At 41.5% G+C, this 20,608-nt stretch overlaps 1 protein-coding gene across 6 annotated transcripts in view; it reads left to right on the top strand.

The window, feature by feature from the left end:
- The first annotated feature begins 7,604 nt into the window (after positions 1 to 7,604).
- NAPEPLD (N-acyl phosphatidylethanolamine phospholipase D) overlaps positions 7,605 to 20,608 on the top strand; it is a 29,485-nt gene continuing 16,481 nt past the window's right edge. The window contains exon 1 of one of the 6 annotated variants that reach the window (XM_032442334.1): positions 7,605 to 7,719. Coding sequence is in view for 2 of the 6 variants with exons in the window: in XM_015883672.2 (XP_015739158.1) it covers positions 17,664 to 17,839 (176 nt within the window). In the remaining 4 variants the exon portion in view is untranslated. The other 5 variants (XM_015883672.2, XM_015883991.2, XM_032442332.1 and 2 more) reach the window with 5 other exon arrangements.

The following is a 20,608-nucleotide window of genomic DNA, read 5'->3' as shown; positions in this document are numbered from 1 at the left end:
AAGCACAACGTGCTGCATACATTTCAATGTGGAAACTGTTGTTAACCCATTTCTTACAATACAAACCTAAACACCAAGAAACCAGGTGTTTCTGAGTGCAACAGGGAGCCCTCGATTGCATTTGTAATAGCAGATCTCTGTGATGTAAGTTGTTCTGTTGCTGTTATTTTGCTGCCCATACTGCTGAGGCACCCACTATGGCAGAAGGATTTCCAGCTGCAGTGTAGGCACATCCTTTCAATAGAGAATTTGCATTGGAGGCAAATTAGTTTCTGTGGAATAGAAAATCCACCTCTACATGAAGCCAGCCACACTTCTGTTGTTTTCTGTTTGGTTTCTCCCTGTTTAGTTGCTGCATATTCAAAAGACCCTTCCAGTTCCAGTGTTCCTTGTTTCAGATGCGTTTCTGTCAAGCTGTAAAAGAAAAAAAGCCTCAAACTGTGCATTTGGAAATGAGAATGAAGCTTCCCCTGTTTTACAGTTAGATCTAACTGATCTCATTATGCTGGGATTTATCTCACAGACGTTTTACCAGACTTCACTGAGCCATTTGCTCTCCTAGAAATTTGAATCCTTGCTAGACAGAGAATTACAGCTTAAGATAAACTGATTATCCTCATATTATGTCTCCTACTTAACAAAATAGCAATGTCTCATATGTAAATGCGATCTGCAATTTAGCATTCAGCAAAGGTCATTAGAGAGATGCAGCTTCAAATCAAGCAATGTTGTTATTCAGCTAAAAATGCACTAAAAGAGAACAGATACTGGTGCTTTAGCTGTATGATCTGAATATATAAATACAATCTAAGCTCCTCTGGAACACTACTTTTCAAATGGTTTTAACAATATCTTTTTATAATTAGACTATTTAAAAATGGGCTATTATAAAAAAGTGCTCACAATATCCCTATGGTTGAGGTAAACCTGCAGCTTCCAAGTGGAGAAACTTTCCTTTATAGCTCTTAATTCAAGCAACAATGAAGGGGGAGGACCAGGATCAGCAGGGGAGGTTCTGAATAAACAACATCCTTGTAATTTATCCTACATTTATCTACGTGGTACATAAACAGCTCCATGCCAATTCTGGGATGCCATGTAGCCTTATGAAGTGGGTAGATGACAGAGATGAGATTCTCAGAATGACAGTCTGGCTCCTTCAAATTCAGACCACAGATTTCAGCCTAAGAAAGAGCAGCTTTGCATTTTAGAATAAGTAGCTCTTCTAGATCAGCATTCCTCATTAACAGTATGACACTTCTGGTTTTTAAGCAGGCTTTAGTGTCCAAACTGATAGGAAATGCACCAAAAGCTGTAATAAAACATGGTCTGAATTATACAATTCCAGCTATTTTTTCTGGGGAAATGAGGTTTCTGTGCTCATTACTATACAGTAACAACCAAACTGGACACAGAGTACTCAGAGATAATGCCAGTCCTGTGTTTCATGGAAATGAGTGGCCAGGAAACTGCAGCTGAGGAAGAGTCTCTGGTATCAACTCACATTGTTTTAGAACCCACAGTGGGGAGAGACTGTGTTATAAATACCCAGTTACAACAGCACAAAACAAAAGGTGCAGCTGCTCCCAGTGCCCATATATCTGACTGGTTGATCACTGAGTAATATTTCAACCTCATAAGAAAAATGCCATGCAGTAGCAACGAAAGTGAGATAAATCGGAAACCAACATGTTCCTACCTGGTTCGTGTAATAAGCGGGTGTCAACACAGAGGCTGAACACCACGCTTTGAAACCAGCACTGCTTTACTTCTGAGCTAGAATGACAATCTTGATATGACTAAAGTCTGATCATATCAAAGGGATTTTCTTTCAATTGCGTAGATAAAACACTTCTTCCAAAATAAAGAAGTTCCTGTCAGCGGGACACGCTGTCACCATCAGGTTGCTATGGAGGTAATCTGGAAGCACTGTCCTGACTTGCAGATTGATTCAACTTCAGTCAGCAGGCAACAGCAACTCGGCATCAGAAGGGAGAAAGACCTTCAAAACTGCTGAAACCAGCACGCAGTAAAAGCTTTAACGATTGAAATTGCCTGCAGCTAAACTACTGGTTAGTGCTGGGTTTGCTTCTGTGGAGTCATCATGTTCGCTGCTTATTTACAATTCACTGTGTGTTTAAAGCAATGATATAGTATTGCACTTAATGAACATGCTGAAATGCTGCTGCTGCCAGGAATCGCATTTAGCTTAGCCAAGCAAGTAGAAATCAAACAAGCCTAAAAACTTGGGCTGAGAAAATGATACTTTTTTGGAGAGGAAGTTGGTTTTGTGTGTGTGAATAAAGCTATGCTGAGTGTATAAATCAAGCTCCATGTACAGTTTTCATGTCAGCTTCTCACTGGCATTGAGCTGATTACTTTTATCATTACTACCTATGGGTTATCCTCCAGCTCATTAAATTGCAAATAACTTTTCAATCCCGTGGCTTCTGGGCAATAAGTGCAAGTGCCTACAGGCCATTAACATTGACTCCTGAGCTGTAAGGAAGTCTGTGCAAATTCAACGTGAAAATCATTGGCTGAATTTACAACATTTCGTTTGCTCATTAAGAGAGCAGCTCCTTTGAAGCTGCTGATTAAAAACTTTCTTCAGGGAATATTATTTTATCTGACTGCAGCTCTCTTAATAACATTTGTGCTCTGAAATAAGAGGGGAGGAGCTGTCACCAAGTACTGAACAACTCAGTGCCTGAGTTCTGAAGACTTTTATCAGAAAGATAAATGGGAGCAGTTTGGATAGTTAGTAACAAAATACTCCTTCCAAGAACAGTGTGCCAAATTCAGTCTGATACAGAGTCTCAATAGGAAATTACTGTGGGTAAGTTGATCTGATTTAGCAAAACAGATGTGTTTCTTCTTAGCTTTTAGTAGGCTTGATACAGAACAAGGATCTTAGAAAACAGTTCTTTTTGTTTCGCCTTTGTTGGCATTATATCCAAGTGTCGCTTCTGCACCTTCCCTTCGCTACAACCACACTTTTATTTAGCTACCACAGTTCCCCATCACGACAGAACTGGGGAAGCACCGTATATAGGCATTCAGTTTTATAGCTCTATCCAACTTCTTAGCTAGTTTAAAACCTGCACTGATTTCCATAATGTCGTAGATTCTCTGAGGTCCTTGATGCCACTATGGACTAGCTGAATTTAATATCCTTATTGATGATCTGAATGAGGGAATTGAGTGCACCCTCAGTAAATTTGCAGATGGCACCACGTTGGGAGCAAGTGCCTGAGGGCAGGAAAACCCTACAAGGGGATCTGGACAGGCTGGATCACTGGGCTGAGGCCAATGGGATGAAGTTCAGCAAGACCAAGTGCCAGGTCTTGCAACCTCATTCATTGCTACAGGCTTGGGGCAGAGTGGATGGAAGACTGTGCAGGAGAAAAGGACCTGGGGGTGTTGGCTGATCCTTAGGTGAACACAAGCCAGCAGTGTCCCAGGTGGCCAAGAAGACCAATGGCTTGTGTAAGAAATAGTGCTGCCAGCAGGACAGGGATTACCTGTACTCAACTTGGTGAGAGCACATCTTGACTACCGTGTTCAGTTTTGTGCCCCTCACTACAAGAAAGACATTGGAGCGTGTCCATAGAAGGGCAACAAATCTGTGAAGAGTCTGGAGAACAAGCCTGGTGGGGAGCAGTTGAGGGAACTACGATTGTTCAGTCTGGAGAAGAAGATGCTCAGGGGAGACCTTATTGCCCTCTACAATTACCTGAAAGGAGGTTGTGATGAGGTGGGGGTCAGCCTCTTCTCCCAGGTGGCAGTGATAGCGTGAGAGGGAATGGCTTTAAGTTGTGCCAGGGGAGGTTCAGGTTGGACATTAAGGAAAACTTCTCATAAATAGCAGTCAGGCACTAGAATGGGCTGTGCAGGGAGGTGGTGGAGTTGCTGTCCATGGAGATGTTCAAGAAATGTGTAGATGTGGTACTAAGGAACATGGTTTAGTTGGCAGTATTGGTAGTAGGTGGACAGTTGGATTAGATGATCTTAGAGGTCTTTTCCAATCTTAATGATACTGTGAATTGAAGTTCTCATTCATCCCTTTGCACTGGACTAACCAGCTCTTTCAAACTAGTTCTCCACACTTTCTCCGTAGCCAGTAAGACAGAAACAAGACAGCTCCAAGATGTGGTTATTCATTGTACTCTGGAGACCTCTGTTAGGATGGTTACTCAGAAATGTCTGCTGCTGGCACTTATCTCTAAACTAATGAATAGTTCAACAGGTAAAGATACCCAACTTCAAGGCAGATGCCTCTGGGCAAAGCAAATCTTATCCTGAGCTTCAGGCTAGTAGCACATTCCAGACTTCACTTATCTGAAGATCAGATCCGTACATTTTATTAAATTATTAGGAGGCATTATACAGACTGTAAATGTATTTACTTAAGGGCACAACAGGCTGAACTTACATTTTGTAAGGATCTCCAGCAATGTGCAATAAACTGGAAATTCAGTGGTATCTTTACTTAAAGCTCTTGTCATTAATTAAATATAAATTAAAACAATTGAGTATTCTCTGTGCTACTTATTTTTACATTAAGTTTATGTGTTGATTCTTGCACATATTTAGTATTCAAGATGATATAGCAATGATATTTTTTGCTTGTGTTTGTGTGTGTGTGAAACAATTAAGCACAATGTACCAGGAGAAAAGCTGAGTGTTGACAGATGTCTGGAAAAGAAGGAATTGAGATTCTTATCACTTGAAAAGCCAGCAGAAGGAGCATGAGAATGTGGGATAAGATTGGTTAGATGTTTCTCACATAATCAAACAGCCAACTCATCGAAGTTGATATTTCTTTCAGTTAAGCAACCAAATCACACTGAGTTTATTAGTGCAAAACTCCTAAGGTCTTTTTGAAGGTTTATTTCAGATTCACTGGCATTTTTATAGCTCTCTGAAAGAAGAAAAAATGGAGCTTCTATAACGTGCCATGCTCCCATGTCCCAGATTGATGCCTTTCTCAAACCCTATTACAGCCCCGAGTGCCAGTCCAACCACTCATTGTGGGACATGGCTGCTTTTGCTGTTTTTTTTTCTTCCCTACCATCTTTCCATGTCTTTCAGCTAACTCCCAGATGTTTGGCAGCCAGTGCAGAGCAGGAACAGCGAGCAGGCTGCCAAACATCTACGTGTCCCAGGCACTGCATATGCAAAGGTTTGCTGCGTATTTTATGCGCACTGCGGTTCTACAAAATACATTCCATCTTCTCAGAATCCACGCAGATTGAGCCGCGTATTCTCATTGAATTATCAGGTCTGCAATGCAAGAATTTCAGTGCCTCACGTTACTGAGTTGAGCTGTAGACATGCAGTAAGCCTGAAATACCCAGGGCACATTCAAATAGACATACATGGCTAAAGATCCAGCATACCTTAAGAACGTTTGTTTCTTTCCATCTTTGGAACCTGAGATAGTGATTGGGAGGTAGGCAGAGTATCTGTGTATCCCTGGAACATACATTTCTTTCTTTGAAAATCCCAGTTAACTAAGTATACAAGGAAGAACTGGGTTACTAAAAGAGGCTTAAGAAATGTACCAAAGAAGCATTTCCAAACACGACATGGTCTTCACGGCAGATGAGCTGCAGTATGACAACAAAAAGAGGCTTGGAGTAGGAATCCAAGCGACAGCTACTAAGTAGTTCAACAGAACAAGGGGATGGGACTGACAGTTATTCTCTGGCTGGTTTCAGTCGTTGATTGCATTGATTCCATTCCACCAAAATTCCATTACAATAGCGGTTGCGCTATTTTAAGCTTTAGCGATAATCTCGTGTGTTTCTGGCTATGGCTATCAGTCATCCTGCTAGTCTGTTAATGGAGGCAGATCTTTTTTCCTATATTATGTCGCATTCATTTTATTCTGAAACAGTTGCCCACAGTCACATATAAAAAATAACACCAGAAAGCCTAAGAACTCACTGCCAGATGCACAGAGCACAAATCTCACTGCTGTTCCTTTTCACTTCCCCACTTCTCTTTTTTTCAAACTATAGAAAGTATAAAACCATGGAAATATTTTCTTGTCTTGACTTTATAGCAGTGAGATCATTTACGTCTCTTCTTTTTAAATTACATGTTAAGTATCAGGATTAGTTTTTAGTATAACGATAGATATGACATGATTCTAAAGTATTTATTGAGAAACTCTGAACTCTCCAGAGCTTCTTGAAACTATTCATTTTTACTATTTTTCAAGGTCTTTGGCAGACTGTGTATGAATAGTAGGAGTATGTGGCATTTACATGCAATTTTTATTTCATCCATATAAGGTCCTCATAAATGTTTCAGGAATGTACGCATCAGCTCTCTTTTCCTACCCCAAATCATGCATACTTGAATATGGAAAACCCATCCACCCAGTTTGCAATAAAGCATGAGGATCTATGTGCAGAGTTAGGATTCACTGTCTGGTCTTTACAGGCAGAGATTTTAAAGGCATGAATCAAAGTTCAGCAGAGTCAATGAGACGCTCTGATGTAATTCAAAGTACCCAGATTGCATAGGATAGCGGCTGACACTTACAAACCAAGCCATATTCCCAGTTCCCAAATTACTGATTCACTTCCTACTAAACCCCAGTGTCATGTAAATTTCTTTATTTTTATTTTTATTTTCCATTTGTGCTACTTTAGAATACTTCATCCTCATCTGGTGTCACATCTTTATTGGGCTTCTGCTGTTATATTTTCAGTGTCTGAAACTGGTACTAATTTCTTCCATTACAAACTTTTACAGACTTGAAATACAGAGAATAAAATTCTGCCCATAAAGTCAGTCCTTTTGTATCAGAGAGGCTGCAGATTTTTATCCAGTACATCTCACTTCAGACTCCTAATTACTTCATCTTAGACCATATGGACTAGCAAGTCATTTTAGTCTAGCTGGGTCTGTGTTTATTTTACCTGCCTGCCTTTGAGACATAAATGGAACATAAGAGCTCTGTGTAGCCAGTAACAGTCTTCAATAGTCATTGAAGAGAGAAGAAATCCTCTGTTTCACACATTAACAATTTCCATTTATACAAAATGGAAGATACAGTCCTGGAGGAAATGCCCTGCAGTGATTCTGACACTGCGTTGTGAAGTCCCAGAGATCTGCATTTTTCAGACAGAACAAATTACTGTTCTGTAAAAGGCAGAGGACCATTGACACAGCTTGCACCTTAACCACACCTTATAATTGAGGCTGTTTCTTTCTTTAAGGACTAAGCTGAAGGTACATTCTGTGTTGCCCTTCATATATGTGTTTTAGCAAACATGTTTTTTACCCCAAATATGACCATTGTTTAAGATAAAAGAAATATCAAGAAAACCTATAGTGAATCATGTATAAGACTGTGACTGATTTCTTAGTGTGAACTAGCCCACTATCCTCTTGTCTTAGTTTCAGATGGGATGGAATTTTTTTCTTCAGAGTGCCTGCTATGATGTTTTGGTTCTAGGAGAAAAACAATGTTGATGACACACTGATGTTTACAGTAGCTGCTGAGCAGCGTTGTTCAGAATAGAGGCCATTGTCAGTGAAAGGCCCAAGGAGCTGGGAGGGAACAGCATTGGGACAGCTGACTTAAACTAGTCAAAGGGATATTCCATACCACACAGCAACAAGCAGAAAGAGTTTTGACAGGAGTGGGAGTTCATCTCTCACCTGCTGCTCAGGGGCTGTCTGGGCACTGGCTGGGCGGTGGTGAGCTTCACTTGTTATATACATTTATACACATATAATATAATATAATATAATATAATATAATATAATATAATATAATATAATATAATATAATATAATATAATATAATATTTCATGTTATACGTTGCATCGGTATGTAAATTAGAAAAGAAGGGAATAAGACTTACAGATAGAAAATGAAAAGAACACGTAAGGACATCATAGATCAATTAAGTGCTCTAAATTGTGTTGAACTGATATAATTCACCTATTCATTCTCTATTATTTCTTAGATGTAGCTGTTTCATTCCTGCTCTAAGTAAGAAATGACTAAGAAGAAAGGAGATTAAGAGAAAGGAGCCTTCCAAAAGTGGTAAACAGGCTCTGCAGATTACAGAGAAGCAATAGATTCTTCATATTATTATGCCAGAAGCAGTTGTGGATAGCTAAAGAATACTCTAAGGATCTGTCTAGGGAACAGATTCAATTTTCATTGCAAATTCCCCCAGCTTGTGACCCAGTGCTGTTGAGCTCTCCTGAGTGTCACATAGAAGTGGGCAGAGAGTGGTCCCGACATACATGGATTGTTCCAGTTCTGTGCACAGCCTTTTCTTGGGGGACAGGGAAATGAACATCTCACACTCTCAAACGCTATAATGCACACGTACATCACATCCATGGATCAACGTGTGCTCTTGTGAAGCACTTCTACAGGGAAAGGCTAAGGGAGATGGGCTTGTTTAGCTTGGAAAAGAGAAAAAATAGGATGTTGTTCAGAATGGAAGGCACTGTTTTAAAACATAATCAGCTGCACAGAAAGATGATGAAGTGTTACTAACATGCCCCTCAGAAACGTGTCCTGGGTATTATTGCACCATAAACCCAACAAGCCAACGCTGTTATGACACCACATACTGCTGCAGCTGCACAATGAGAGATGTAAACAGGTATAATAAAAGACACATGAAGCAACGTCCTGCTCTAATCAGCGCTGATAAGAAATGGAAGGCGTTGGGGGTTCTTTTTATTTCATGATATCTGGCGATGCAACTCCATTGTCCTCTCTACTAAGCTGGAATGAAAATGAAGGGAAACATGTACCAATGTCATATGTCCAAGTTTTCTTAAATTAGGTTAGGTTTGTGGGTTTTTTTGCTGGCTAAGTCAATATTGTTTTATCTAGTGCTAGTTTATCTCTGGTAGAAGTGAAACATACACGAGGTTTTGAGAACAGCTGTTTAGCTTAAATCCCATAAGCAGTAGGGATAAAAGAACCCTTTGATTTGTAACTACTCGTTTTGTTTAAATGACAGGAATGGCAGAGATAAGAGAACCCTCTGTTTATCTTTTTCTGTGCTGGAGAGCACATCTTACTATTGCTCTGTAATCATTTTGTCCGGGTCAATTTATGCTTTCTAACCTCCCCAAAGTTCTGCTCATGATGCAGGTGTGCTGACATCAGGATTTAATCATAGAATCATAGAATTATCCAGGTTGGAAAAGACCTTGAAGATCATCAAGTCCAACCGCAGCCTTTAGATTCCTTTCAGCCAGCCTTGAAAGCAAGATCACAGCCTGACTTCCCTATTTCAACTCGACTCTTTGTAGAGGTGTTGGTGAAACTAGGGGAAATAGCACTTGAAATTTCCAGTACCTCTATGGTTAAACAAATGGTGGAGTTAAACATCAGTGAGAGATCGCTCGTTACTCACTACTTTTCCACAAAGAAGTAAATCACTTGTTATTCATCTACATTCAAATCCATAACATTGTGGTTTCTATCAGCTTCCACCTCAGGAGGTAGAAAGCTTAGAAATCATTTTTGTTTCCATTTTACAGACGGTTTTATCACCTGCTTATGTTGCCTAGGTACATTTAATACCAATTCTTATCATTCACTAATTATCACAATTATTTTATAATCTGACACCAGAAGAATTTTCATTGAAAGAAGCTTACCATTGTGCAACACAGTGCTCTATTCCTGAGTCAGTTATCAAGTTTTTGAAGAGAATACTATACCAGAATACTAAAAGAAGCACTCACAAGTTACAAATAAAACACATAATAATTACATCCCTTTAAAAAATATAGAAATAGAATGCATTTTAAGGAACGACTGTGTGCTTCTGTTCTTGTTTTGCAGATACTAAATGACTCAGTTCAGATTCATCTGTCCTCCAGTGAAATCTATGGTTGCTTTCTTTCACTTATTCTGTGAACCAGCTGTGTTGACTGATGTCTGAGAAATCAAGTTCACTCCCAGAATAATTCCATTGTCATCAATTTAGTTGCAGCAAGAACTAGTTTGACCCATGGAGCTCAGTATATTCTAGAAGGTCATGCAGCCTGTCAGTAGCTCAGACAGGATTTAAATAGAGGATCCTCCCAAACTTCAACTCAAAGGAGCCTTTTTTGACATCATCATCGTGTCTACACATAAAGAGTGACATTTGGTCAAATACCACTCTGAGCATTGCTCATCTGTTGGCACACCAAAAAGTGACCTTCCTGGCTCTTGTCACATGCCCTCATTCTCCGTTTGCATTTATTTATAACCCCCTCCTCTGTTCAGTGCCAGCTGTTAAAGCCAAAGCGGATTTCCTTTCCCTCACCCTCCTGGGAGCTGAGGATGAAGGAGTGGTTTCAGACTCATTTCAGTAGGGAGCTCAGCCTGGGAGCCCAGCAGTGCCACAACAGCTTCTTAGCAGCTGAAAGCAGTTCCTGCAGCACGCAGTGTGCCTGTGTGGTGTTACTGGCAATTATAATGCTGAAGTTACATGAAAGAGCCTTGCTGAACGTAATAGCTTGGATTACAGAATGTCTTGAAGTCTCTTCTAGCCCTGTATATCTGTGATGTAAAAGATGTTTAAATTCCTATAATTTTCTTCAACATCAGTAGCTGGACAGTGGAAGGAGACTCAAATTATTCTCTGAATATGACAAATGCAGGTAGAAAACAGCAGTGTGTGTTATGCTTAGGGACCAATTGCCAGTGGGCTCATGCAGCCAGTCAGTCTGCACGTGTCCAACTGGATTGGTCACAACTCATGCTCTCTCTTGCCCAAGGAGATGGTGAGTAGGGCATAGAGAAGGGTGGGCTTGTATTATTGCATTGGCAGGGAGAATGTACAGAGCAGTGAATAAAAATGAACAGAAAATCCAGCTTCCCTAGCTTCATTCTTTCTGAAATAGCCTACTTATATAGGACTGTATAGTTTGATGTGACACTGGCTTTCTACAAGTGCTCTAAAAGCATACAAGTAAAATGTAGCTCCAGTTCTTCCACGAACATAATTGGTTTTATTCTGTTTGTTGCCAGAAGTACTAAACAGGCTCTAAGCTCAAAAAAAGAGGAACAGTGTATTCAAGTAGTTTCAATCCTAGGCTCCTAGAATGGATATGTCACTATTTAGCAGGAAATAAACATCTGTGAACCTCCAACAGGGACTGTCCGCAAGACTTCAAAGATGTTATGTTCAAATGTGAGAAAGAAGAGAGTTCCAGTGCTCCACAGCTTTAAAGGCAGCTCCTATAAATCATGTAGAATCAACAGCTCAATTGACCTGTCTCACTCCCAAGATCAGCTCATTCTCTTGGTCCTCTTTGGAAATCATCATGAGAGCAATCTATTTAGGACACTGCTGGTGAAAACTCAGGCCTATGCACTCTTAAAGCATCTTCCTTGGTCAGTACCATACTGTGCCTCCTTCCTTTCCTACATATCTGCATTCTGTCCCTCCCCAAGCACTTTGTAGCCCTTTCAGTGCACCTACCCCTTCATTCTGCAGTCCAGCCAGGATAAGCTTGGCAGGATGGATTTTGCTCCCACATCACAGCAGACTTTCTATGGGCCAAAGAGCATTGCCAAGAGTTACACTCACAACCACGAAGGCAGCCAGACCATCTGAAGGACCCACACTCCTCACTCCTCTGCTGATGAGGGTGAGGGATGACAAATGTCTTTATTTACCACTTGTAAATAGAAGCACAGAAGTAAGACCAGATATTTCTTAGAGCCACACATCAAAAACAAACAACTTAAGAAAAAAAAAATAAAACAAGCAAATAAATAAATAATCCCTGCAAATATGTAAGTGACATGAGAATAAGGTTCATTAAATGTACAGGCAGTGATCTGATCATATCAGAAATCCATCTAAAGGGTATAGTTAAGATCTTAGCAATTACTGACATTGACATTCAAGCCATGGTACTATATGTAAAAAATATTCCCTGTTGTAAAAGATAGATACAAGCTCAATCCATTACAGCATGAGTTTAAAATGAATGCCAGAAGGGCACCCTCCAGTAATGCATTTAGACACAAACAGTTTGTCATCATCTTGCCTACAGTACAATGATCTGGGATTTCTAATTCATGATTGAAAGTCAAGTCACTCATAAAAACGAAACCATGTGAGGAGCTAATCTATATATTCTCAATGTTTTGTTTATTTTTCTCCCCCTTTCATACCAAATGTACTTCTTCCTATTTATTAAACCTGTTAATATATCCTGCTCTAGCTACAAATTCATTCACAGAAGGGCAAGGATTGTTCTTTATGCTCAGTGACACTGAAAAAAAAAAAAAGAATGCAAATCTGACCAGGCCTTCTAGCCCCTGTAATTGAATTTCCTAAATGAATTTTAATCACAGTTCTTTCACAAAATGTTATGCAATGTTACAATTCATTACAGGCACTAACCGGAACAGAATCCTCTCCTAGTGCTTCATGTTTGCAATGAAGTTGTCAAGCTTCACTGATTTTGGAAACAAATGCAACAGTGTTAATTTCCTCTAAGATACAAGGTTAAATTTCAAATCAGGAATTATCTAGGGCAAGATGTGTGCCAGTAAAATAGGGCAAGACTTCAATCCACATAAAGTTATGTTTTATAGAGTGTGAGTACAAACCAAAACATCTACAAGGCCGGCTTATCTTTAGACATGCTGATAGAAAACTTTTCAGGCAAAGTCAGGTGAGAAGAGTCGAAAGGAATGAACTGGGATTTTCCCACTAGTAAATGAGCAGCAAATCTGCTTGACCAAAGGTAACTGATACATACTGGTCTTCCTCATTCTGAACAAGATAACGTGGCAGTATTAGCCTTCCCTACCTTACAGAGGTTAACGGAATGGCAGATTAAGACAAGATAAGAAAGGCTTGTGTTTCTCTTCCCCCAAGATCTTTAGACCCTCACCTCTGTTCCTACATGAGATTTTCCTACAGTCTCAATTCCTGAGCTTCCAGATAAGGTGCATATAAACATATCTGAACTCCAGGTAGTCTCAGAATCCATACTGCCATTACATACAGTCTCTTTTGTTTCATATGTACATAGCTGTGTTCTCTGCCTTCCATTGTGTTGGACCCTTAAGAAGGTATGGATAGATTTCAGAAGTACCCATTTTACTCCTCTGAGCTGCCCATTTCTCTGGCTCCTCAAAACCTCACTCTTCTCACTGGAGCCAGGTATGAGCTGTTCACAGGGGTGGACAGGTGTGAGGCAGTGGACTTCATCCACTGTATGAAGAAATTATGTCAGGAGAGGAAGGAACAGTCCTGAGAGCTGCTCTTTGAGATGGAGGTCTATGTGGCTGTGCTCCTGCAGTACTGGGTTCAGGGAGTCCTGGCTCTCTGTGATAATGGTTGGCACTACTAACAAGATACAAGGTTAAGTTGCAAAATCAGTTATTGTCTAAGGCCAGATGTGTTCCAGTAAATAGGGCATGGACCTTGAATTCAGCTGCACTATCACCAGGGATTATTAAATCACTACCAAGGTTTAACAACCTGCATTTTGGCTCGTGCCAACAAACACTCTTTCATACACTAATCACAGCTGAGGCATCTGAGGGGGGCAAATGAAGCCACCAGCTCTTCTGGGCTAGAATAAGTTATCTTTATGAAAATATATGCTCTGTACAATTTGGCTTCAAGGCTGAAGAATGTTCCTGGACCATTATTAGTACAGATACAACCTAAATGCATCTATTATAGTCCCAGTTATTGTCTTCCTCCAGTTATAGTTTGGCAGCCCTGCCTGCAGCAGAGGGTTTGGAGCTTGATGATCCTTGAGGTACCTTCCAACCCAAGCCATTCCATGGTTCTGTGCTATCCTCTAAGTAGAAAGTAGAGACACTGGCTTGTCATTAGAGAGTATTTCACTTAATATTTAGAAGCATGGTGATTTTCTGGTTTGGTTTTGTTTTTTAGTAGTTCTCTAAATTTCTTCTCTGTAGTCTGGTCAATTTCTTTACCATGCAAGACGTTTGGATCCGAAACAGTAAACATGACATTTACAGTTACTTTGTTAAGTATTGTATATTGATTCTGTATCAATGTTGTGAACATGGCAATTTAAAGCTGCCATTTAAACTACAAGGGGCTCTTTTGCCAGGTCTGTATCCACTGATCATTCTTGAGCCATTTTTCATTCTACTCCCCGGAACATCCTTCAGCCATCAGGCTTCTGACATGCAGAGTAACTCACAATGATTCTCTAAAACAATAACACATCTTGGAGCTCAGCAAGAATGTTGGCTTAACTATTTTTTCAAGGGCTATGCCTTGATTGGAGAAATATTTTATGGTTAGGTATGTTTTAATTAAACGTTCCGGTGAAGCACTCATTGCCTTTATGTATATGCATTAGCTGGCAGTGTAACCCTCCTTCACAGGAAAACTTATCATCCAACATGCTTTGAAACTGCTTGTCTCTGCCTGCACCATGCCATGTCTTCTTTGACTTCTTTCCAAAACAGCACGGATACCATGAGAATGGTTTCCTCCCCATGTTACAATTAGAAGGGCAAGGTTGCCCTACTGGAAAATGTTTCCATTTTGTCCCAGCATGGGACTGTTTTACCAGAGTGACTTTTACCAACCTAGCAGACTTCCTTTTGGTTCAGCATTCATATGCCTTTAAAAGATTTAGTAGGGACACTATCAGAGTGGTGAAAAATGTCTTTGCTGGGATAGTTTATTTCACTGAGAGATCCAGCTCAGCGAGTGTGCTTCCCAATGCTATAAACTGCATCTGTGCTGACAGAGAAAATGTTGCCTAGTATATAGTGAGCCTAAGTCTAAACTAAGTCTAGCGGGGTTTGATGATATTGATGTTCTAATGTTAGCAAGAGATGGCAGAACATTTAATATTTTATTATCTTGGAGGATTTTCACAATCAAGACAAGACAGCTCAGGTACAAAGCTAAAAAAATCTTTCATTATAAGAATTTTGTTGGGTTTTTTTGCCTTCTTTAGATCGTGCTTCAGTTACTGTCCTGTCCAGGACAGTAGGTACCTTCCTCTGACACAGCTTATGTCAACTCACTAAATTACACTTTGTAAATAAGATATTAATTCCACACTTCTAAGTTCTAAACAAAATAGTGACAAATCTCTGTTGCATTGAAAGTGAAACCCCTCATCAAGAGATTTTTGGTCAAGTTAGTTGAGCTGTGTTGCTCATGATTAATTCACACTTTATCTCTGAGGGAAATACACCACTGTGGATACAATTCATGAAATACCAACTGCGTGATTCTAATTAAGGTACAGGTAGCTGTATTAAGCAGTTTAAGCTACGTTAAGGTATATCTCCTTCCAAAGGGTTAATGAAATGATACAGCATAAAAACTTCCTCAATAAAACAGGATTCTATTTCAACTGTTAAATTTCACTGTGAGAAAATAAAACACACCGACCCAAGAATATTCCATTTGATTGATACAGATGTACCTCTCTGCAGTACAAAGCAGATTCCAAATCTTTTTCATTTCCATTTGTAGTGGTCATATATAGGGCCAGTCTGAACTGTACCATTAGCAGAAATGCGCATCACTGAAGAAAATAAAATCATTACAGACCAGGTGTCAAGAAAAACTCCAACTTCATTCACAGATGGCTGGAATCTCCCCATCTGTTAGTTACTTCTGGCCCTCGGCTTCTGCAGAATCTGAACATCAGTCCTCTGAGCACAGCAGCATGTCTGTGGTATTTTACAAGTCAGATCTCTGCTCTGGGTTTGCCCAACTTGTTGAGCACACATTGGAACTTTTCCTTAGTTTAAGTGCATTTGTGCACATAAGACATTGAAAGATCAAAACATAGCAAAGCAGCAGGACCAGCCTGAGATCTTAGCTGGCTCATGGGAATAGTGAAACAGGAAATTACTTAATTTTAAATTCTGGTTCTGCTGTGGAACACCTCTCAGACTTGAATTTTCTCATGTTATGCAGAGTGCTGTGGCAGAGTAGGTAACACACATTAGATACAGACTTCTAGCTGTGCCAGAACGCACTTGAACAACCATGTAATTCTTCACTAGAAAAAGAGATGTTTCCCTTTCAAATTAAACACTGTGAACACTGCGTGTTGTACAGACACCAGTTGTCTTTACTTACAGCCTCCAAATGCTGACATCTTTATTTGCTATATAGACAAAACACAACAAAGCACAACCTCCTCCAGTATGGCTTGTGTAGCACTGGTGACATACAAACAACTTCCAAATGACACGTGCATGCAGCTCTACCTGCACAGGGACATTCAGCTGACCTTCAGGATAAGCATCCCAAATTCCTTACTGTTGGCAATCAGATACTACTGGTCTGGAGGTGCTTCCCTATGCAAAGTGTTAATTATTCCTAACCTAACACAGGCATTGATTGTAGCTATGAAGAGCAGCTTTATCATCCAGCTCGTGTAGTCAGCCTTGGATTCTATACAGTAAGAGTAGAAATAACTTCAATCCATGTAGATTTACGCTGAATGAAGTGTGAGTACAAATCAAAACAACTACAAGGCCTGCTTATCTTTAAACATACTGATAAGAGATGAAATGATTGGGCAAAGTCAGGTGAGAAAAATCAGGAGGATCGAACTGGGATTTTCCCACTAGTGAATAAGCAGCAAATCTGCTTGACCAAAGGTAACTGATACACACTGATCTTCCTCATTCTGAACAAGATAATGTGGCAGTATTAGCCTTCCTTACCTTACACAGGTTAAGGGAATGATAGATCAATAACGAGAAAAGTAGGGCTTACATTTCCATAGAATCATAGACTGGTTTGGGTTGGAAGGAACCTTTTAGACTATGTAGTCAGTCCCCTTGGGGCCTTCTCTTCTCTAGGATGAAAAGCCCCAGCTCTTTCAGCTCGTCCACATAGGACAGGTGCTCCAGCCCTCTGATCTTTTTTGTGGCCATTCTCTGGACCTGCTCCAACAACTCCACATCCTTCTTGTGTTGGGGGCCCCAGAACTGGATGCAGTACTCCAGGTGGTGTCTCATAAGAGCACAGCAGGAGCAGAACCACTTCCCTCAACATTCTGGTCACCCTTCTCTTAATGCAACCCAGGATATGGTTGACCTGGGAGGTTGCTGCCCAGGGAGGTTGTGGATGTCCCATCCGTGGAGGTGTTCAAGACCAGGTTGGACGGGGCCCTGGGCAACTTGATCTAGTAAAGGTGTATGTTTGGTGGCCCTGCCAGGCAGGGGGGTTGGAACTACATGATCCTTGAGGTCCCTTCCAACCTGGGCCATTCTGTGATTCTGTGATTGTGATTCTGTGACCTTCTGGGCTACAAGCACACACTGCTGGCTGATGTTGAGTCTTTCATCAACTGACACCCCCAAATCCTTCTCCTCAGGACTCTCAAGCCATTCTCCACCTTATCTATAGCTGTGCTTCCCGCAGGATCTTTAGACCTTCACCTCTGATCCTGTGTGAGATGTCCCACTGCTCCCAGTTCCCGAGAGAACCAACTTTAGGAAACTTTTCGCCACATCCCCAGTGAGTTAAGAGCACACACGGGCTCCCACACGGGGAACGCTGACGAACTATCGGGGCCATCCACAGCTCTTGGCCGGCTCACAGGGCTCCACACCCCGCCGCCATCTTATCAGCCCCATACACGGCCGGGCGGGGGCGGTCGCACCGCGGTGCCGCTGTGGCATGGTGCGGGGCCGGGCGCTGTGGAGCTGCTCGGCGCTGTGCTGCGCGGGCGGGAAGCCGCAGCCGTTCAACAGCTCCTGCCGGAGAGCCGGGGAGCCGCCGCGGAGGGGGTGGAGCGGTACCATGGAGGAGGAGGAAGAAGAGGACGGGACTGCTTTGGGGCAGCGGACCGGGAGGTGAGCGGCGAGCCGGGGTGGGAGCCGCTGCCCCGCACTTTCCTGTGGGCAGGGAGGGTGCTGCGGGTGCTGCCCCGTCCCGCCGCGGGGCTGCGGACCGCGTTCGCCTTGAGGACGGTGAGGTGGAAGAAGGAGTCCTGCTTCATCCCCGCCACCCCCCTGGCCGTGCCCGTGTTTGCCGTGAGCGGACGGGAGGTAACGCTGCAGCATCGCTCCTGGAGCGGCGCGTTATGTAACAGCCCGGCGAACGCGCTCCGTGCAACTGACGCTTCGGCCGCTGATCCCGTGTAAGGGGGGACTGGGGGTGTGTGAGGCCGGCGTTCATCCTGCGCTGCGGGTAGATATGAACGGAGTAATGTAACGTAATTAGCTCAAATAATCTCAATGAACAGTCTTTATCTCTGCTAAGGGTTTAGGCAAAGTGTTCCTTGAATATCTCGGCTGCATGCGGTTATGTCCGTGTTGGACTAAAGCTGAAGGGATTTTTCTAGCGATGATGGTGATGTATTTTCCAGTCAGCAAATAGCAAGTCTGAAGCAAGTTCTCAGCTTCTCTTTTGAAGTACTGTTTGCATTTGGGCGTTTCCTTTTTATTTTTCAAGTGACACCGAAGGAAGCGACACCAAACATTAAAGGTCAGAACACAATATGTAGTTTCATCACTTTTCTGACAAAAGACTTTTGAAAATGGCCGTGGATTTTTCTTCAGAGTAGCTACTTTAGCAGCTAATGAGGTAGGAATCCTGATTAATTTTATAGATACAAACCACAAGTGCTAATAGGATAAAAACCATTTTGCTTTGAGAATTGCTGCAGCAGTTGCTTGAGAAATGCCTGAGATGGTCTGAAAAAGGAATCCCTGTCACAAGAAGGTGATGGTCAGACTGAGAAGCCACTCTGCTGTAGCAGTGTGGTGAAGAGGAGGAAGGAAGGGTTGGAAGTGAAACCGATACAAATAGCATCGAATGGGGCTTTGGCTGGGCTCAGATCGAAAGTGATCTGCGGCCATTTGAAAAGCATTCCAGAACTTATTTTCTTCCCTTGTGAAGACTAAGTGGATTTGAGGAATTACCTCAGCAGAAACCTACTGTTTCCTTAACTCCTGTAAGCCCAAAATGTTGTGTCTGCGATGAAGAAAATGCTGTCATATTAATTAGTACCTTTATATGTAATGCATGCAGTGAAGTTATTTTCCTTTTGGTCTGTAAATCCATTCCTGATTTCAGTTTAGTTTTTTGGTCTATTGCGGTATGTTTTAAGCTCATAGTCAGGATCCTCGCTCTAACATGCTCAGAGCCCGGCTGTGGTAAATCACTTGCTCATCCAGCCTCTACGTGCAGCTGGAGGCTTGAATGGAAGGGATTTTTCTGTGTGGCAGATGTTGTGCATGGTTTGAATATTCTTGGAAAACCTTGGAGGTGAGTCATGTTATTTGTTGTTTGCGTGTAATATATTAGTGCTTGGCATCTATTAAAGGAGGTATAACATGGATTTGTATACCCATTTTGGTGCAGGTGTAGGGTAACTCTCACAGAGCTGTTCAGCAAAGACATATATGACCAGGTGACTCCATGAGGACACTTGACTGCAGTCCTCGGGTGTCCCTGCTGTGAGAAATAAGGTTTGGTGTTGTGCAAGGGAGCGGGCAGGTGGTGAGGAATAAGGCTGTGGATGTATATGGAGAGACTTTTCTTGGGTAAGACCTGTCAGTGCAGTTGGTGCTGGTGGAACTATCTGCTGAGCAAGGGCTGTTGGAAGGTGTCGATTTTTCATTGCTTACAATGTTTGGAAGCAATTTCAGTTGTTTATGCTGAAGGCTCCTGTGTTGTGGGCTGTTTTTTAAAGGAAGTTTTCAGTGCGGTTCAGCTATTTCTGATGATGAAATTGTGGCAGTAATGAGTTGTTTGTGAGCATCTATTTAGACTTGTTTAAATGAAACACTTTGTCTCCTGAAACACTCCTACCTATTTAGAATCGTGCCTTGAGAATTAAAAGAAGGCTCACATTTATGTTGGAAATGTGCCTTGCCTCCTTCAGAGGGGGAAAACAAACAAACAGCCTTAATGTGAATGCTTTTGTTAGTGACTAACAACCGAAGCACTTGGCCTTTCTTTGAGAGTACTTGGGGAGGCCTCCCAGCCTGTGGTTGTGGGGTTAGAGAAAAAGGCTGTTTGTATATGGGAAAAAAGGGTGATGCCTTGGGACGTTCCCAGTTTCCTTCCGTATTTGTGTTCTTCTGTATCCAGTGTTCTGCTACTTATCGTTCAGAAACCTTGTGTTTGGGAAGGCTGATGGTCTCATAAATTAACTCATGTGAAAGCTGGTCTTTGAACAGTTGCATTCAAGAACAACATTTTGTCAATAAAGAAAAACTTCAACTTGCTTTCATTAAGTTCATTAAATGATGTGAGGATGATTTATTTGGATTTCAGCACATCTGAGGTCAAATGTTATAGTTTTGTCAGATCCATATGGCTAAGGGGAACGTGTGTGTACATAGAGAGAGAGGATGTTGTTTGCATAAGCAGGAATTGAGCACATGTTGAAATCCAAGTGTGAAAGTAGATTAGAAAAGAGTTTAAGGAAATATTTTTATATCCAATTGCTTTGGATACTGTGTGCTTAGACTTGGAACTGAAGAGAGGGAATTAAGTGAACCTGCTCTTAAATATGTATATAAACAAAAATGTGTGTTATTGATTTAGCAATGAAAACTTGTATAATGCTCCGGCATTGCTGCACTTCCTGGATAACTGAGGCTTTGCAGGCT

Source organism: Coturnix japonica, chromosome 1 (assembly GCF_001577835.2).
Source record: "Coturnix japonica isolate 7356 chromosome 1, Coturnix japonica 2.1, whole genome shotgun sequence".
NCBI classification, from domain to species: domain Eukaryota; kingdom Metazoa; phylum Chordata; class Aves; order Galliformes; family Phasianidae; genus Coturnix; species Coturnix japonica.
Note: the sequence above shows the minus strand (reverse complement) of the source record. Positions and strands in the feature narration are given on the sequence as shown.